Genomic DNA, 22,138 nt, shown 5'->3' on the forward strand with positions numbered 1-22,138 from the left:
GTATGGCAAGCAAGGGAGAGCATGCTCTCGATACTTCTTCACACAAGATTAGATGGAGGAAGCATGGATACTATAGAGAAGGTTGTTATAGGTCTGAGAGACTATTTTTAGAATCAACATTGGCTGCAAAGCACTCTCCCAACCTCAACAAGTATGGTTGCATTAATTTGCCAAAGATCTAGGAGATTGTCATTATGAAAGCTGATAACCTGAATTCTACAAATTAACTAGATGGTTATCTGGTGCACAAAGGTGCCATATAAAGACATTAGTTCTCTTTCAATTACAATTTGAACTGTTTTCAAAATTTAATTCAGTGCTTGTTGTAGTTATAACTGAAGATGCTGGGTAAAAAACTAGTAAAATACACTACTTGGAAAGAAATCAACAGGCATCTGGACAAGGTGTATCGTGCAATGTGATGAGTCACATGTTTGTAGCCAGTATAAATTGAAGGAATACAACGTTCCCAAGCCAATGCAACTGTGTCTGGATGAAATGGCTGCACGAGGGGAACTGATGGAGTTTGAAAGAGGCATTGAGATAGGATGCCATGTTGCAGGACTATCTGTTCAACAAAATTGTTGACAAATTGGTCCATCCCAGGTCAACAATAAGATATCATACTGAGATGGAAGCACAGGGAGTCAACTGCAAGTGCTACCTGCAGTGGATGATCCACCACACTCACTGAACTTGACTTTAGGGTGACAAGGTACTACTACTACTAGGGTGCCACATAGATATGTAAAAACCATTTTGTCAGCCAACACATTGAATGTAGAGTTCCAGACATCAACTGGAATATAAATCTGCACAAAAACATTCAAAACTGAGGCTCACAACATGAGTTTCCATGGTATGACCACAATATACAAGCCCCACATTACTCAAACTAACATGCAGCACTGCCTTCAGTGGTGCAAAGAAGGTGTACAGTGAGCCATAGATAGCTTGGAAATATTATGGAAGTATAATGAAGCATTGAATCACGCTATACTCTCTACCAAGAATATGCAAGTGTGGCAGATGCCCAGTGAATGTCTCTTACCAGAGTGCATGATCCCGACTATGAAATTTGGAGGCCGTGTTGTGATGGTATGGTTCTGTTTTTCCTAGTTTAGCCTTGAACCTGAATGTTCAGATATTTTGTGGCATTTCTACAAAACTGACCACTGTCTCTTTCAACAAGAACACTGCACTGTGGCATAAGGCTGCAGCTGTAACTGCATGGTTTGTGGACATGAACATCACCCCACTTGACCGACCTCCAGAGCTCTGATCTCTACCCTATTGAACATCTATGGGATGAACTGGAGCATCGGTTGAGATCAAGAGACATTTGCTCTGCAAGAGTCCAGGACATCACTACTGATGGAATATACCCAGTAGAATTGCTGCAGTCATCGCAGCGAAAGGAGGTCCTACATCTTATTAAGGTGGGTGCCATGGCTGTTTGTTCCTCCCATGTCTGTATGGTGTCGGTCGACCTCTTTCCAAGCAGTGTTTAATAAATGTATTTTTTTACCCTTTTGGTGTCGTTTATACCATGAAGTGCTATTATGAAATACCATAATGTGCTATTATGAATAATCAATGATACTAATTAAGCCTTTCCATATGTATAAACAAAATCTATAAAGCCAAATTCTGGGAATCACTCACTTATGGAGAGATGAATTTTATACATAATGCATTCAAAGAAATGCACTTGAATCATTTAGGTAACCCATATTAGAAACAAAATTCATCAAATATATTATAATATTAACTGAGATCATCTTATACTCAAATAATTTATATAACATTTGGGTAAGTGCTGGTTATCATTATACTAGCATTTGAAAACAAATGCATCCAGCTCTATACATCCCCCCCCCCCCATATTGTAACTGATTCTTTTAATAAAATATATGAAATATATGATTAATAAAAGAGATCGTAGTTCTTGTAGGAACTAATAATTTAAGTAGTGACAAATATAGTATAAGAGAAGAGAAGAAAGGTCTGTTGGAAGAAGTAAGAAAGAAATGTGTGTGTGTGTGTGTGTGTGTGTGTGTGTGTGAGAGAGAGAGTAAAAATTGTAGGTTTGCTACCCAGATATGAAAGTACAGAGTTAAAGAGGGCAACGATAGCAAATGATTCCATGTGGATGCTGTGTGGAAGAAATGGATGCGAGTTTTTAAATGTGTGGAGTGTATCTGATGGCAGACTTGTATATAAAGGATGGCTTACGCTTGAATTCATTTAGCATCAAGAGCCCGGAATGAGACATAATGCAAAGTCAGGGAAATTAGATTATCGAGGGAGGAATGTGAAACGTGGAAAGTTCAGCTATGGTATGCAAACATGATAAAGATATGAATGGCTTCACACATGGTTATGCATCTGCCAAAGGGGTGGAAATATACACTTTGGGTTCAGACCTTTTGAGTATGTCTGGGGAGGGAAAAGAGAAAGTTCTACGATAAGGCCAAATAGAACAAAAAAAGAAATTAAAGGGAACAAAAGATATAGATGGATTTACTATGTTATATGATGGACTGGACTAACATATCAGAATTTCTAGTGGTGTGGCCATTTTAATTGATAATAAATGTTAAAATAGAATACGAAACTACAATTTTGTAAATAACTGAATTATAACAGTTAAAGTTTTAAAAAAATAGATACTACTTAAATATCATAGGAGTAAATGTCCCTGAAAAAGTGAAAGAGGATTCTGAAATCCTCTTTCACTTGTAGTTCCTTATTTTTATAAGGAACTACAAAAATAGTTAAATAAATGTAATAAAAATGACTATATATTAAGAGCAGGAGATCTTAATGCTGGAGTTGGAAATAATCTAGTCCCAAATGTCTTTGGAAAATATGAAGAAATTTGCATGAATACCAATGGTCAAGAACTATTACACTTCTGTACTTTCAATAATTTTAAAATACCAAATACTTAAAAAAAATAAAAGAATATAAATATACTTGGAATGGCAGAGGAAGAAGATTATATCATTACTAATCAGAAACTAGCTCCATGTGTGAGAGATGTACATGTTTACAGAGGAGTGAAATTTTTTCAGATCATTATTTAGTCATCTCTACAATATAAATACTAGCAAAATGGAGAAAGGAAGTAAAATAAGAAAAAACAAGAAACAGAACAAGTATATCTGTTACAAAAAGAAAAGCATTAGAATGCTGTATCAATCATGTTTAACAGACTACCTAAAAGAAACCAAATCAATGAAGATATAGAAGAAGAATGGAAAACTTTAATAAAGATAATCCATAAAGCAGACTCTGAAGTCCTTGGAAAGAAAAATAAAATATTAAAAAGAAAAACATTAAAAATCTGGAACAGATATAGAAAATGCAATAAAAGAAAAACAAATGGCATACAAATCACTCCTTCAGAAACATACAAAGGAAACAGAAGAAATATACAAAAACAAAAGAAATATAGCAAAACCATAGTACAGAAAGTTCACCAAGACACTTGGGACAGATTTATTCATAAAATAGATGACATACATGGAAGACAAGATACAGCTTATAAAAAATTAAGGAAAAAACAACGAACAAGGAGATAACAGCACAAATCAACACAATACAAGACAAACAATGAATAGAACATTAAAAGAATTTATGGTATGACTCATATTTAATAACAGAAAATAATGAAGAAATCAGTAATGATACCAACAAAATTAAAAGAAGCAATAAAGGTATATCAAAAAGGAGAAAATCAACTGGATTAGATGACATAAATACAGAATTTTGGAAATATGGCTGAGAATATTTACATCACAGTTGTTACAGACACCTAGCAGATTGGTTACTAAGATGAAGAAATGCATCACCAAATAGACAGGATGAGTGTGAAAAGAATAATCAAATTGGGAGACTTTAATTATCCAAATATTGTTGAATAGCAGTAGAATCTCATGAGAAGAATGAAAATGCATTTATTGAGTTGTTGCGGGACAACTTTCTCAAGCAGCATGTGACAGAAGGAATTCTAGGTCAAAGAGTGTTAGATTTGATTATAGTGTCAGAGGACGTTTCGTTACAGGCATAACTATTCTGTCTTTGGTTGGTGACAGTGATCATGCAGTGCTCACTTGGGAAGTGACTAAGTTTATGAATGTTACATTCAGACAAGGTTACATGCTGAACTACAAAGCAGGAAATTATTACCAACTAAGGATTATACTGAGTTTGGTGAAATGGAATTGATTGATTGATGGATGGGAAAAATATTGACAGTGCATGGGAGGGTTTAAAAATTACTTAAATGATGCAATATCAGAGTGTGTCCCAAGTGTATGAAGAATAAATAGGGTAGGAATCAAATGGATGCGCAATCTTATTACGCAAGAGATTCCTAAGAAGAGGATCGTGAAAAAAGTACAATGTGCATAAGGATGGTGTATAGCCCCCCCTCGATTAGTCCTCGACTCCCTAGAAGTTTCAGATAATAATAAAATATATTATACTTTATTTTACAAGAATATAAAAATGATAGATATGTAATATTTGTTAATAATATTACAATTGCTATGTTAACAGAGTAAAGTAAATACATCCAATTCCTGATATCCTCACAGAGTATACAGGATACTATGATAGTACTAGATAAAGTTTACATTACTAATATATCCTATTGGCAATTTTTTTCCAAATTAGTTGGTTATTTGTCATCATCATCATCATTAAATTCCTGATATGTACCCTCAAGGGGGAGGGGGTATATAGGATATGATAGTACTACAAGAAAAACTTACATCACCACTAACTTCCTATCTACAATTTTCCTCCAAATCAATCTGTTACCTGTCAAGACTCCAACATTATCAGATCTTATATTTCTGTCTTCAAGGAACTTTTTACTGTATCAATCCATATACATTTTGGTCTTCCTCTGGGTCTTTTTCCTGCCAAACTGGCAGGGAACACTTATTTTGCTAATCTTTCCTCTCCCATTCTATTTAAGTAACCATACACCTGATATTAGCTCTGCTAACACATTCCTGGATGTTAACAATGTCAAGTTCTTTCCTAATATCCTCATTTTTAATATGATATTGTCATTGATGCCATTTGTTCATGCCCCTAATCTTTCTCAGGACTCTCATATCTGTGGTCTCCAGTCTTTGGTCAAGTATTTTTATTTCTAACCCAGCTCTCAGATTCATAAGTTAAAATTGTCTTGTATACAGCAAATTTAGTGTTTTCACTAATTTCTCTCTTATTCCATATAAATCTATTCAGTTGACTTCCAACCACACCAGATTTGTTGATTCTGTTGTCTATTTCCATATTCAATTTACCATCTTCACTAAAAATTGTGCCTAACTAGCTGAAATGTTTTACCTGTTCTATAGGTTCTCCATTCACAATGCAGTTGATATTTTCAATGTTTCTGCCGATTTTTGTTGTCTTTGTCTTGTTATTACTGATTTTCATACCAAATTTATTACAACAGTTATTCAATTTATCTAGGGAATCTTGCAGACTTGTACTGAATTTATTTAGAAGTATGACATCATCTGTGCAAAGTAAAGAGCTGAGATTAACACATCTCCAATTTTGATATCAGGTTTAATACCACTTTCCTTCATAATGTTATTCATTATCCATATAGATAATGAATAACAGAGGGGATAATGTACATCCTTGTCTGACACCAGATTTAACATTAAACCATCTTACTGTACTTCCTTTAATTCTAACTACTGACTTACAACTCGAATAACCACAAAGTATTGCTTGATATAATGCCCCAATGACACCATACAACTGTAGTGTTTCGAATAGCTTCTCTCTTGGCACCTTTTCCAGATCTACAAAACTTAAATACAGATCTTTGTTATATTCCCATGATTTCTCAACTATCTGTCGTAAAGTGAAGATCTGATCCTGACAGCCTCTTTTTGGCCTGAATCCAGCTTGTTCTTCACCAAGCCTCTCTTCCACAATCCTTCTCAACCATTTCTCAAGAATACTTGCATAAATCTTACCAGGAACACTCAGTAGGGAAATATCTCTACAATTCTCACATTCAGTTTTCTTTCCCATTTTATATATGGGTACTATGAGAGCTCTACTCCAATCATCTGGAATTTGTCCCTCTCTGCAGTCCCTCTGAACCATGTAGTGCAGACACTGTAAGACTTTTATACTTCGATACTTAAACATTTCTGGTCTTTTCCCTGGCTGCAAATACTTGTTTTGCTAATCTTAACCCCCCCCCCCACTCTACATAAGTGACCATATGATCCCAGATTAGTTCTGTACACATGCTGATGAATGCTTACAATGCTAGTAAGCCCATCCTCATTCATTCAGTAGCTAAGTAGATACCCACTAACAGTGTTCACTAGGTGAAGTGAGAACTGGAGATTACGTCGGAAGCAATGGCGAGTTTTCCACATTGCCATGTAGAAAAGTCACCAGTGCTTCCGAGGCTAAGTGGAAGTTCTCTCCCAGTTATCTACTTTTGTTGCAAAAGCTTCATGCTGAAATAAATAGAATAATATATTTGATATTGAGGTTTGAAATTCTACAGTCTTTTATGAATATATCCAGCTTTTACTCTTAACACTGAAGCATAAAGCAAAATTATATTAACTAAATTTTGGGTCATGGACAATTATACTAATCAACATGTATAGTTCAATATCCTATGTGCTCAGGTATTCACATTTTAATTTTAAAGGTTCCACTACTACACAACACTAAGAAAATGAACATTTGAAATGAAATAGTAAAGTGCAAAATATACTGTTCCACCTTAATTACACCTTGGATGCCTTAGTTTGTACATCCTAGCATCTGATTACTTTCATTTGCTGGCCTAGCCCTGACTCAGGGTGGTTTAGAAGTCATGTAATAGTTCTGTATTCAAACCATTTTTCTCTGCTGCATGGATGGGGGTGGAGGGAAGTCACAGTTGAAACTATCTATGTATAAACTAAATGTTCTATGAGACCAGTATGTCTATTGTGCTTGGTTCAGATGGAATTATGGCTGCTGGAAGCAACTAAGATTATGAGAGCTGGCACAATATGTCATAAATGCACATGTTCTGTGTCATATTTGCATCTTTTGCAACATTCATATAATGTAAACTCATACTGAGAACATTTAAGACCTCTTAAATGTTCCCTGGGTGCTGCTTACCATGCACTATTACAATTACATGTATTTAGATTAGCCATTAGTGTAATATATGGAAATATCAAACTCTTGCTTTCCCCCTCTCAAATGTATTTCACATTATGAAGCATATATATCTCCCAAATAAAATATTCCGCTGATGTACATATTTACTATTGTTGTACATGCTGTACTGTGCACAGATCTGGTCTCCTGGTTTCTGATGTGATATAATGCAGATACGGTGGAAAGAGGGTGCTAGGTGAGTGTCAAAAATTATTTCAAGACTGCAGAATGTAAATTATGAGGAGATTGAGAATTTGTGGGCTGAAGATCCTAGCAAACAAGAGAAAGAGAGGTAATATGATAGAGATCTACAAACTTCTGAAAGGGTCATACACAATACAAGTAGATGGAATTTTTCATTTTATGGAGTGGAGATACAATGAAAGTGCATCTGCAGAAACCAAGAATTAATGCAGTCAAGAAAGGGCAAGTGAGAGCTAGATTTTTTTCTCATAGAGAAGTGTATGACTAAAATGGCTTGTCTTTAAAGATTCTAAGTGCAGAATGTATGGATAAACTCAAGAGAATGTGTGACATGGGGAGTGAGTGAGTAAGTGATTGATCTGCCTTGATGAGTCTCTATAGGTCTCTTATATTATGAGAAAAGTCTATCATTACAGAAATCAGTTTCGTTTTTTCCTCCACTCCCTATTAAAAAGTGACTATTTTTCAGTGAATTAATTATTTCTCATAGCAAGGTGCAGCTTAATACCTCAGATGTGAAAAATGCATTTACCCACAAAATGAATTCATATATCTTATGCCAGTGCTTCCCAAACTTATAGATGCCAAGGCCCCCTTTGGAAAAATTAAAATATTTCATGGCCCCCATCAAAAAAAAAAATCTTAATATAGACATATATTATTATAATATTTATTGTATTTATATTCAAGATTTTGTATTTGTAATCTTTTTTGTGTTTCTTATCAATATCTTTGAAATGAAACTTATATGAATAAGCATATATTTACTAATATTCATTAATCGCCGAAATACGCAAGAAGCAAAATTTGTGAACCAACACCAATGTGTGATTTTTTCCATTAAAAAATATGAAAAAGAAAAAAAAAAGAAATAAGAAATAATAAAAATGAAATGTTTCTTTTAAGATTAAAAAAAATCTACTTAGTCTTACAACATTTTAAATTTGTTTTCATTATTTCATGCCCCCCCTTCAACAAATCTTACAGCCCCCAAGGAGGATGCGGCCCACAGTTTGGGAAGCGCTGTCTTATGCAATACATGAAACTTTTTTTTTACAGTAAAATAATCCCAAAAATATAATTAAAAATGACTATAGAATATATTATAACAAAAACAGTTTCTTTCTAATGTATTGTAATTTTACCTCTTATGACAGCTTTAGAAGTAGTTAAATCACTAAATGAGCTTTTGGAAGAATCCTTGGATAAAAACTGCAATGAAATATATTTTCATTAATAATGATCATAATGCATTACTGACACATGCACATATATTGATGTAACACTTTTAAACATTACAAGAGTCTGAGTGGAAAGGTTTGCTAAAGAATTAAAAGTATAGTACTAAACCCAGAAATGCAATCTCTATGGTATATATATATTCTATATATATATATATATATATATATATATAAAAAGATAAGCCAAAATTTTAAATGTTTTTTATGTCACGTTTTTTTGTCTCTTCATTGTTTTGAAACGTCCAACAATGTGTTTGCCTTCATGAGACAAACACATTATTGTCTCATATCTCAAGTCATCAGAATTGAAGGAGAACCTGCTTACCAGCCCAGAACTCAGGGGGGGTTGGGCGCTGTAGGCGGCCCCAGTATATATATATATTCAGATATCATGTATGACTCATGATAGCTGAACTCTTACAAACACTTTTTAGCTTTTTTACAGTAGGAGTGAGTTCTGTTTTTGATAGTTGGGCTGTTATGCTTTTATGTTGTGCTGTCTTTTGTTCTTAATATTGCATTATACACTCAATTTCTTTTCTTTTTCTTGTTTTCTTTTTTTTTTTTTTTAATACCAATGTAACTCAACTGAGCACTGTTAATGTGATTACAATAATTAAATACTATAAGGAAACCACATTATTTTAATTCAGATTGTTTAATTGTATCGATAATTTTTCCAGAAAAATGCTTCACTTTCAAAATGGAAGAATGCCAGACTGCAAATCTTCAAAGTCCAATAAACAATGCGATTCAAATCAGTGTTACTAAAATGATTTGTAAGTAGTGCTATATATCCTTGTTCCATTCTGATTAAAGTACTATCACTCCCCACCAACCGAAATTCAAAATGAAGACTTCTTAAAGTTATCTTCTATTTTAATTTTTAACGTGATTAAATATTTGAAAAAAAAAAAAAAATTTTTTTTTTTGACAGATATGAAATTTTTGGTTCATTTTTTGTTGTTTTGATTTCAGAATATCTTATGAAGTTTCATTCCCACCTACCTCTTAAAAACTGCCAGGACTTAGTCTCATGGCAATACTCACCACTAACATCAGAGGAGCAGATTAAGAGATCAATCCTAATAATGCAACAGCTGAAAAAGTAACCATAGATCCTTATTTATAGACTAGCTACATTGTCTAGCCACACTATTTACTTTGCCAACCAATGACTAATTGGACAGTGTTTCTGTGAATACTGTTAGGTGATAGACAAATATCATTACCCTCCTTACTGAAGACCTGAAGTAGCTTGGAAAAAGTTCCACAATTTCCAGTGCCAGGTTTGTGGATTATCTAATTTTTAGTTTATCCAACATACTAGTGTGTAATAGATTTACAAAACAAACTTCTGAGGATGGAATTCATATATAAAACAGGAAATCATCTACAGCTATTGCAGCTACAGTGGTCTATCACAGGATGCTGACAGCAAGGGATATACTGCTGCTGCTGATTATGATGCATATCAGTAGCAGTGAATGATGTCATGAATTCTGTGAAACATGACAAGACAAGAAATTATGACATCTGAGGAGAAAACTAGGCTCAGTACTACAGTATCAATTAGTAGATATGTGGAAGTGCAGTGCATAGGAAGCATTAAAAATTATTTAAATAAGTGGAAGGAATACCATGTGTATAAGGATATGTCAGATATGAAAATTACAAATCTTTTTGGCCTAAGTCTGCAGGCCAAGGACATTTGAAAAGAATTTATCATTATCAAGTAAAAAAAAGACAGAAGAATTATGAAAGAATAAGTCTACTAAATGTAGATGGTATGCAAATGTGGCAGACAGAAATGAGCACTGACTTACAAGGAAGTCATTTTAGCTTGCCTCTTTAGGCATTGATATAAATCTCACCTGGACTAATGTTTGCAGATCTGACCTGATCTAGTTTTCAAAGTAATTAAGATACAGTGGAAAATACTTAAATATGATATCAGGATTGTGGAATGTAGACCACAAGGATGGACTGAGACCATGTGAACTGAAAGACACTAGTAAACAGGGAAAAGAGGGATGATGAGACAGTCATCTACAAACTTCTCAAAGGGCACATAGGTCTACTAAGGTGGAGAGAGGAGATCTTGGAAGCTAAGAATGAATCAAGTCAAGAAATGGACGAGAGTTAGATTTTTCTCTCATAAAGCAATGTGTGATTCAAATAGCTTACCTGTTGAGGTGGTCAGTGTGAATGAATTCAAGAAAAGGTATGACGAAGTTAGTGTGGGTGTAGCCTTCCTCTTACTCCCTAGAAGTCTCTAGTAATAATAATCAATGCAAAACATATCTTGGGGTACGTTTTTGCAATACAGGATACAGAATGCTGAGTAGATTCACAGCATTGGTATCACTAAGTACAGATGTCATATACACATAAAAGAAAGGACAGTACAGTTAAGGATATTTTTCAATATCCCAAGATGGAAAATATTTTTCAATAATTCTGTTCTTGGTTTAGCAATATGATAATTCCATGTTAATCTGTCATCTATCCAAATACCCAGGAATTTAATTTTTTTGGTCTATTTTGTTTATTTTTATATAAAAGGTGATGTGGTCCATGCAGTTAGCTGAGTGGCTAAGCGCTTCGCAACCATATGGTTGGGAAAGGAACATCCTGGGTTCGATTCCCATCACTGATGTGAGGAACTTAAGGATCTTTCTCAGACAAAACCAAGTTAGCCAGTCTTGGACGTGGACAGCAGGTTTTTCTCCCAAGTTTATCTGGGTTTTTCCTCCCACAAGCAGGCACCATGAACACATGCAGCTACAGACATAGGACACACTGACAGGCTTAGGGCCACGTTATCCTTAGGATGGGTACAGCTTAGAAAGGCTAAAGATAGCTCTGTAACAGGCCACTAAGCCTAATACCAAAGGATGTGTGTAACTAGTTTAGTTTATTTTTGTTTCTGAATATTTATAAAGTGTAACCAGATATAATTCAAATTTTGTTTTCAGAATATTTAATGTCTCAGATAATGCTAATTGTTGTTTATATCCATTATGCTAAATAACTGATTTATCAGATCAATACTTACTCTATACATAGCTTCTCTTATTAAGCATTTCTTTAAAAACTTGATTCTAGCTTGGCTACAGGCTCATTAAAAATTTACTCTTAACGATAAATTTAAGCATTCAAGTTCTGTGAAGGATTTAAGAAGGAATTTTTCAGGTATATCCCAGATATATGGAATGGTGAGAGATTTTGTACAGTCTCTGTTTTGGATAGGGGGAAGAGGTGTGTGGGTTTGGGATTTTAATATTTTTGGGATATGGTTACGAACTAGAGGTTCTTAAGGGTCAAAGCTGTATATAACTGGGAGGATACTCCCCCCCCCCACACACACACATAGCCTTTTAAAGAATGCAGAGAACCGACCAGAGCTCGAGACCTAATGTTCAATTATCACACAGTCGTGGTGCAACCCGATAGGTATCTACGCAGATACCGAACAAAAGAGAATGGGCTGGCAATTTAGGATTTGCCCACCAAATTGTGTTCTTATTGGCTTAAACCACAATGTAAAATGAATGTACAGCATGACAGAATTTCATGCTGGTTGGAGGCATCACCCAGTTAAACAAGGCCGCTCTTGTTTTTGTCAGGAAACCAGGGAGAACAGCACAAAGTCAGCTACTGGAACATTCGTTCAGATGTAATAACAAATAAGTTATTACATCCAAACTCAACACTAGCAGAACTCAAGATTTGTACTATCAATGTAAGAAGCATCAATGGAAAAGAAACAGAACTAACAGAAGAATTGGATAAGTACCAGATCAACATAATATGTGTGACTAAAACAGGTGATATCTTTCTAAGGAACAAATACAAAATATTATATAAATCAAGTGGATATTAGATCCAGCATTATTTCAAAGTCGAAACTATGAAAGTTTCATAAAAAGAGTTGATAAGGTTTCACTGGCCTTGTGAAGACCAATGAAACCTTATCAAAATGGACCAATAGATGGTGAATATATATATATATACTTGGGCAAACACTCATGACTTCTAAGTGGCCAGCACTAGGGCAACTTATGAATGCCAGTGAGTGTATTCCTGTAAGCTCTCTGGTCAACTCTTTTTACGAAACTTTCATATTATCTACATTCAACTTTGAAATAATGTTGGATCTAATGTCCACTTGATTTATATAATTTTGCATAACCAAATTGAAGCCTTTTGGCTCTTTATTTTAGTACAAAACATTATGTTCAGGCAATAACAATCATTAAAAAGAGGGCATTGCTATAGTATTCAAAATTAAATATGAGGATAATCTTCTTGAATAGCAAGCAATATCAAGCAGAGTGATGTGGGCAAATATCAGAATGGGGAACTGAACAATGAGATTTATTTTTGCTTATGGTACAACAAAACAGAGAAATGTTTTGATTCATTAAAGAAGGCAGCTGGCACAATGAAAAAGGAAAAGTTGGGCCTTGTTTGAGAGCTAAACAGAGGAGTAAGAAATGATTTGGTTTATATAGATTTACTACTGAAGCAACTCAGGCTATGAAGCCAATGCAGTATGTATATTAATTATATATGTTCTAATGGACAGTTTGATTGTTCTGAAAGATGAAAAATCCAAGTTTTAGGGAGAAAAAATCCAGTACCTATGCATGAGACTGACTAGCTCACCTTGTTGAAAAGCCCTGATAAAAGTTCATGTCCCAAACAGGATTCAAACCCAGGTCTTTCCAACCAAAAATGTTTGGGGAAAATTTGGAGAAAAGTGCAAAACTAATAATAATGGTAAATTTCTGCTCTGAACATGGACTAGTTATTACTGACACCATGTTCCAAAATAAAAATGTACATAAATTCACATGGAGAGAAGATGCATGGAATAAGAAAAGTCTCATTAATTATGTTATTGTCGACAGGGACGTTTTCCCACTGGTTCAGGACACAAGAGTATACAGAGGATTTGAAATAGGAAGTGATCACAATTTAATTTTGGGCAGGATAAAATTGAATTTCATATTGAAAACATAAGTCTGTAAGAAAGTTTTAAAACAAATCAAAGTTCAGCAGCTTTCAGAGGTGAAATGTAGACTAAAATACACAAATATTATTCAAAAATTTTCCAACTGAATGAGTTGGAAAACAAGAACCAAACCTTGGAAATCGAGTTGCAAACTCTGAAGAAAACACCGACTGATTCAGCCTCTCTGGCCGAATCAGTCAGTGTTTAGTAAAAACATTGAAAAAAAAGTAAAACATTTCAGCTATTTAAGCACAATTTTTAGTGAATATCCCAAATTAAATATGGAAATAGACAAGATAATTAGTAAACCTAGTATGGTATGAAGTCAGCTGAATAAATTTATATGGAATAAGAAAGAAATTAGGAAAGAAATCAAAAACACAAAAATTAGCAGTATACATTACAGTATTCAAACCAATTTTAACTTATAGATCTGAGAGCTGGGTTAGAAATAAAACACTGGATCAATGACTGGAGACGTCTGATAAGAGTTCTGAGAAAGATTAGTGAAGTGAACAGATGGTATCAATGCCAGTCTCTCATAAAAATGAGGATATTAGCAAAGAGATTGTCATTGTTAGCATTCAGGAATGCATTACCAGGGCTAATCTCAGGTGTTATGGTCACTTAAATAGAATGGGAGCTGGAAAGGTTAGCAAAATAAGTGTTCTTTGCTGGATTGGCAGGAAAAGATCCAGAAGAATACCAAGATGAAGATGAACTGATACAGTAAAGAGTGCCTAAAAAGAGAGCCACTGGCTAAGAAGGCTTTGTGAATGTGGCCAAGTTCTTTGAAGAGGGCACTATTATCTGAAATAATTAATTTAGCCCTATTATATAAAGTTTTAATAATCCCATATTGTTGGTATAGGGGTGGTGGGTGACCCATCAGGCTGGCATGTAATTAAAGTGGCTAGGAAGGGGAGAACTGTAGTTAAAATATGTTGAGAGCATCGAGAACATGTTGCCAAATGGAGAACATCAAAAGCATGGCTAACCAAGGCAGAGTTTAGAGCGTTCTTTACAGATGTTTACATGAAGAAATTACCTGGGGTGAGTGTTTTGTTTGGCAAGAAAAAGTTTACAAACAAGTAAAGGAGACAGCCATTGGGACACTACAAGCCTGTAATATCTTCTGCTGCTGTCTGCATCATTGTAAAAGTATATTATTTTTTCTGCCTATATGTAATATCTCTTTATCTTTACTCTCTTCTATCTCTATTCTATTCCTAATTCTTTATAACTTTAGCTTTACTCTAATGCGCTTTTTTCTCTCTTATCCTTTCTCATTTACTCTACTGCGTACTCTGATTATCCATCTTCCGTATTTACTAGTCGAATGCCTATGAATACTGGAAATTTATTTTTCTCAGACTGCGCCACCAATATATCATTTAATTGGCATAAGACTAAATAAAACTTCCGGTAGATTTACCTCTCTCAAGAGCGAAGTTTCTTTTATCAATAATTACTTTAATAGTAGTGGTTCGCAAGTAACTGAACTAAGTCTTTATTGCCTTAAATTATTTCCCGCTCACAAGTCAGATTTATTTAAGAACAGTGCAGTTGTAAAATAAAAGATCAGGCAGCACTCTTTTAACAAATAATTAATACACATTTATTTACAAATTATACATGAATTAAACAATAGGGAGATTGCTTTCTCTATACATTTATAAAATCTTTAGCATAAATAGAACCTTTTTACTTTGATACTAATTAACATCTTTAACTCAAAATCTTATTTACTCTCCACTTACAAAATTCAACTTATTAAACTTCTAGTTTACTTGCAAAGAGGTTAGCTAATTCTCTGTTAAGTTATCTTTACAATTTTTATATCAACTTCCAATATGCCAATCAATTCTCTTAATGACACTTCTTACTGCTATTAACCAAATTCTTAAAAGTCTTTCTATAACATACTATAAGAGGAATTGTACAAAAGTATGGAACTTACAGAGGCTCTGTATCACACATTCAGTCAAAAGTCTTGCACAGAAAGTTCTAAGGCAATTCTTTCATTTCAGATCTTGAGCTTCCTCAGGAGTGTCTAGCTTCAGTAATATCTCATCGGGAAAATAGTGGGCTGTGGACTGCGATACTCATTCAGCTCTGGCAAAAGGTTGTTCTCCCATGGTGGCGAAAAGAAAAACTTCGAAGCGAAGCTGCCTTGGGTAATTTACATCGCTTTTCTCCTCTGCTTTGACTCACCGAAAATGCCTGGACGACTGCCGTCTCCAAGAAACTCAGTCCCTTTTATTTTGCAATCTCGCAACCTTGCACTAAGGATAGTAAATAAACCCCAAAGAATTCTCATCTTCTTCTAAGTTTAACCCGCTCTTTGTTCTCCTCCATGTAATCTTTTGCTCGTATTTTGCAGGGCACAGAAACTCGTCTCTAAAACAAGCTGACCTCTTTGATACTTTACTTCTCCTTTTGGGACTGTGGAAACTTCTCTAAACCTAGCGGCACTATTAGATAATATCTTTAAAGGTGTTAGCGCAGTAAGCAACTCTTATATACAAAACTAAACTTTTCCTGTGCTCTTACACATAACTATATGCATATACAAAGTTCCCCTGGGAAAGCATTGCCTTTTGTTTTTGCCTTTGAAATTTTTTAAGCTATCGAGTTTTTTTACAAAGGCCAACCCCTTAATGAAAAATTTTTCTTTAATCTGTTTCTGTATTGTGTCTCGTGCTTTTTCTGGGTTGGACAATACTCAGTTTTGTCATCTAAATTTGAGCAGGGAACATCGTCAGCCTGACCTGTGGGCTCTTCTTCACGCGACTGACACTGTGACTTATGTTTGTTATTATCCCTCAGGCGTCTAATTCCCTTCCAACCTCTCGATATCTTTCTATTTCTCCCATTGCCTGGACGGTGAATTTCCTTACTGCTTCTTTCTATAATGTTTACTTTTACTACCTTTTGATTACCCTCCCTTAGAATTGGTTAATGATCAAATGTGATTATTAACCAATTTTACACTTGAGATGAGGTAAGTCTTAAGATTGATTGTTACTTTCGGATGTTGAAGCTATTGAAGGATCAGTATGATTATTTCGAGACATTTCATTACCTCTTTCAGTTGGCACGATACTTCTTTCATTCTGCTTTCTCATTTCACGAGATTTCTCGACTATTTTTAAATTTACGGTTCCCTTTTCTAGACCGTTTATTACCCATTAGGAATATTTAATTTCTAGGGAAGTCGCATGAGAACCTGTATTTCTCTAGAAAGTTAGTTCCGATAATCTGCTCGTGTGAGGTGTCCTGGGAAGGGCCAACAACTCTTGCCAAGTACACAAATTAAATTCTGGCAAGTATATTTTTACCCTAACCTTCTTGGTTATATAAAACACAGAAGATGAAAGTCCCGATAATCCGATTGGTCTTTTTAGCTTAGTAATGCCTCTCCATATCTTGGATTTTATTCCCTGAAAAAAAAATCTTCAGTTATGATAGAGACGTGGGAACCAGTATCTAATAATACGTCACAATACGACCTTCCCCTCTATGATCATTTTAGACTTCCATGGGTGTTCTCAATTCCTGATCTCTCCTCTCCATGGTTTGTTTGCATAATTATGATGAGGGTATCCAAAATTTGACTCATATTTCTTATTTCTGTTGGAGGGTCTTTTATTTTTAAGGCAGTTGCGAGCCAAGTGTCCAATCTTATTGCAACTAAAACATCTGGGAGGTTCCGTCCTGTCTTTTATTCCATTAGTCCTCTCTGATTGAGGTATAGTTGATTCAGAGGTCCCTTCTGTTACTACCACCATCTGCTTCAGTACAGCTTCAAGACGGTCAATAATGGGCTGTTGTAGCCGTTCAACCTCTTGTCTAATTAAAGTGCATACTTCCTCCATATTAATAGACTCTGCAACCATCAATCTGTTGTGGTCTATTCAATTCACTTCTGTGGCCTTATTTTCTTCTTTTCCTCCCTTCTGTTGGTCTTCACTTTTTTCTTTAGAATTCCCTGGATTTTTCTCTTTCTTAACCTCTCTCTTTTGATCTGACACTTCAGTAATGTTGTGTATCTGGCTGGCACTAGATTCAGGATGCAGATCGCCTAGCCTTTCCTCTTTTTCTTTCATTGCCTGATAGCATTCTTCCAAGGTGTTTATCTTTCTCTTGTGCGCTGTCTCTTTGAATTCTTCTCTCACTCCTAACCTGAATTGGTTGAAGACAGCCCAATCAAAGTGACTCTTCTCCTCACTAGATACGCTCAAGCTATTAGTTAAAGTGAGCAGTCTATTATAATAATCTGTGATGGATTCTTTCTTCTCTTGTTTACATTTTTGGAGCCTCCACAGGTTCGGACCCACGCTTTTAACTTTAGAAAACTGGTATATTAGGGTATCCTTGAATTTATTGTATTCCAAAGCATCTCTCAAGATGGGAGAGGAATACAAAAAATTCTGGCCCCTTCCAATCAGTTTATTCCTAAGTATTATTAGAAGCTGGAAGTCTGACCAGTTTCCAACATTCTTAAACTCCTCTACAAACTTGAAGAAAGACAACACATCTTCGTGGTCTTCTTCAGAGAATGAGGGATAATGAGGTGAGGATTTACAGTTCTAAAATATTCTACATCCCCCATTGTGTTAGTACTCGTGGCTTCTGAATTACCGCTGTTCATATTCATGGCTCTCAAAAAATTTTCTTACAATAATATATACACTTTCTATTTATTTGCCTGTTCTTTATTTACAAAACTGTTCCAATCCACTTTTTTTATTCTAATTACTGTGGATTTTATCCTGTCGTTACTGCGCCACTGTAATATCTTCTGCTGCTGTCTGCATCATTGTAAGCATATATTATTTTTTCTGCCTATATGTAATATCTCTTTATCTTTACTCTCTTCTATCTTTATTCTATTCCTAATTCTTTATAACTTTAGCTTTACTCTAATGCACTTTTTTCTCTCTTATCCTTTCTCATTTACTCTACTGCGTACTCTGATTATCCACCTTCCGTATTTACTAGTCGAATGCCTATGAATGCTGGAAATTTATTTTTCTCAGACTGAGCCACCAATATATCATTTAATTGGCATAAGACTAAATAAAACTTCTGATAGATTTACTTCTCTCACGAGCGAAGTTTCTTTTATCAATAATTATTTTAACAGTAGTGGTTCGCAAGTAACTGAACTAAGTCTTTATTGCCTTAAATTATTTCCCGTCACAAGTCAGATTTATTAAGAACAGTGCAGTTGTAAAATAAAAGATCAGGCAGTACTCTTTTAACAAATAATTAATACGCATTTATTTACAAATTACACATGAATTAAACAATAGGGAGATTACTTTCTCTATCAATTTATAAAATTTTTAGCATAAATTAGAACCTTTTTACTTTAACACTAACTTCTTTAACTCACAATCTTATTTACTCTCTGCTTACAAAATTCAACTTATTAAACTTCTAGTTTACTTGCAAAGAGGTTAGCTAACTCTCTGTTAAGTTATCTTTACAATTTTTATATCAACTTCCAATATGCCAATCGATTCTCTTAATGACACTTCTTACGGCTATTAACCAAATTCTTAAAAGTCTTTCTATAACATACTATAAGAGGAATTGTACAAAAGTATGGAACTTACAAAGGCTCTGTATCACACATTCAGTCAAAAGTCTTGCACAAAAAGTTCTAAGGCAATTCTTTCATTTCAGATCTTGAGCTTCCTCAGGAGTGTCTGGCTTCAGTAATATCTCATCGGGAAAATAGTGGGCTGTGGACTGCGATACTCATTCAGCTCCGGCAAAAGGTTGTTCTCCCATGGTGGCGAAAAGAAAAACTTCAAAGCGAAGCTGCCTTCGGTAATTTACATCGCCTTTTCTCCTCTGCTTTGACTCACCGAAAATGCCTGGATGACTGCCATCTCCAAGAAACTGAAACTGCTGCCAACTCTCAACAGGGATCCCTCTCTCTCTCTCTAGCGTCTGGAAGCCTTTCCTTCTTCGGCAACGTCTGGAAGCCCTCTCTCTAGCCTGGAAGCTCCTCTTTGGTGGTGACTGGAACTGGAGAGCCCCTTTATGCTTGGCTCAGTCCCTTTTATTTTGCGATCTCACAACCTTGCACTAAGGGTAGTAAACCTCAAAGAATTCAGCATGATTCTCTCATCTTCTTTTAAGTTTAACCCACTCTTTGTTCTCCTCTGTGCAATCTTTTGATCGTATTTTGCCAGGCGCAGAAACTTGTCTCTAAAACTAACGGACCTCTCTGATACTTTGCTTCTCCTTTCGGGACCGCGGAAACTTCTCTAAACCTAGCGGCACTCTTAGATACTATCTTTAAAAGGTGTTAGCGCAGTAAGCAACTCTTATATACAAAACTAGTAAACAACTTTTCCTGCACTCTTACACATAACACTATTCTTTCCCATGGGAACTTTGTATATACATATACAAAGTTCCCCTGGGAAAGCACTGCCTTTGTTTTTGATGTTAAAACACTAAATACATTCACTTCCCACAGGGTTAACAAAATATACTACATTAATATTTTGCAAAATATACATAGAAACAAACAAGGTTATTTACAGTTCTCATGGGACTTGACCTATGTAAAAAATCGATATAAAGCACTTTGAAATTTTTTAAGCTACATCGAGTTTTTTACAAGCCTTACCACCAGACTAGTCTGTCTCTTCTGACAACATTATAATCATTGAGTATGTTAATATTATGAATACCATCATTATTTCAAGACTTAGAAGTCCCCAGAACATGTGGATCAATTTCTCTAGTTAATAATTTAAACCACATTCCTACAGTTAAGTGTTCCAGGTAAGATTTATGAAAGCATACTTTAAAAAAGAGGCTGAGAAAAATTATATTAGAGAAACTTTGAGAAGAACATGCTGGATTTAGGCCAAATAGAAGTTGTTAAGTTCAGATTTTCACTTTACAACAAATAATTGAGAAATCATGGGAATATGACAAGAATCCATAAAACGAATTAAGTGAAAGGCATAGAAGGTACCTAGAGAAAAGCTTTTCAAAATGCTACTATTATATGAGGTAAATTGAACATTATACAGAGCAGCACAGTCTATACAAGGGTGGTCTGAAAAGTTCTCGGCCTAACAATAAAAAACGAATTTATAATTTCAAAATTATTTTTATTTTTCAACATAATCTCCCTTAAGACTAATATATTTATTCCAGTGATGCTTCAGAGCCATTATCCCATCCTCCCTGTACTGGTTCTCAGTAAGATCTGCAAAATACCCCTCTACAGCTGCAATCACTTGATTCGAAGAAAAACTCTAACCAGTGAGGAAGAGTTTTTGTTTTGAGAAGAGAGAGAAGGGAGCCAAATCTGGGGAATAGGATGGATGTTCCGATAATTCATAGTGTAGATCCTTTAATTTTCCCATTGCCAAAACACCTCTGTGGGCAAGTGCACTGTCCTGATAAAAGATGATTTTTTCCTTCTGGAAAACCAGGTCTTTTCTCATGAATTTTTTCATCTAGGCTGGTTAAAAGATTAGAATAATATTCCCTGGTTATTGTTTTACCCTTTTCAAAATAATTAATAAACAAAACTTTAACATCCCAAAACACCAATGCCATGACCTTTCTTGCTGATGGAACAGACTTTGTCTTCTTTGGTGCTGAACAACCGGCTTCTGCCCACTGTCTTGACTGCTGTGTAATGGTGAATCCAAGTCTCACCCATAGTAATAAATTGATGCACAAAATCACTTTTATTCTTGTTAAAATGCTCCAAGTAATGTTCAGAGATTTTAATGCGAGTGTGTTTTTGATCTGCTATGAGCAAGTGTGGCACCCATCTTGCACAAAGCTTTTTCATTTGCAATTCTTCACGTAAAATATATCCTATAGGTTCTTTTTGAAATGCCTATAATCTCAGCAATTTCATGCACTTTGACTCGCTGGTCATCCAATACTATATCGTGCACTTGATCAATGATTTCTGGTGTTGTTACACTTTTGTGATGTCCTTCATGTGGATCATTTTTAAGGCTGGTACGGTCACGTTTAAACTCACCAGCCCATTTTTTAATTGTCGAAAATGAAGGAGAAGAATGCCCATAAACGTTTATGAACTTCGAATGAATTTCTTTCGCTGTTAATTCTTCTTTTACAAAGAATTTTATAACCGCACGATACTCAATTTTATCCATTTCAGGGGATGTTCGGAAACGTCAATAAAATGAAGGAGCGAGTGCTGTATGGGGATTCGCTATTAAGAGGCATAATAATTGAGAGTTTAACGAAGTCGTACCAGCCGGGTGCGAACATAAAGGACGTCAGCGAATCTATTCGACTGCAAAAACAGAGGGTGAAAGAGATGATAATCGTGGCAGGAACGAATGATTTGAAAGAGGACAAAATGGAAATGATAGAGGATGTGAGGGAGTTGTTTGAGGTAGCAAAAGAGAAGAGTGAGAGAGTTAGGATG

The 22,138-nt window shown here is 35.0% G+C and overlaps 1 protein-coding gene across 1 annotated transcript in view; it reads right to left on the reverse strand.

Moving 5' to 3' along the window:
- Nucleotides 1-22,138, reverse strand: part of LOC150094285 (SH3 domain-containing kinase-binding protein 1-like) — a 305,169-nt gene that overhangs the window by 251,411 nt on the left and 31,620 nt on the right. The window contains exon 3 of the mRNA XM_090411774.1: nucleotides 8,571-8,637. Within this exon, the coding sequence (XP_090267900.1) occupies nucleotides 8,571-8,637 (67 nt within the window). The remainder of the gene's footprint in view (nucleotides 1-8,570; nucleotides 8,638-22,138) is intronic.

The sequence above is a fragment of the Typopeltis vanoorti genome, chromosome 22, assembly GCF_054136105.1.
Source record: "Typopeltis vanoorti isolate ZY-2024b chromosome 22, IOZ_Tvanoo_1.0, whole genome shotgun sequence".
Taxonomy (NCBI): Eukaryota; Metazoa; Arthropoda; class Arachnida; order Uropygi; family Thelyphonidae; genus Typopeltis; species Typopeltis vanoorti.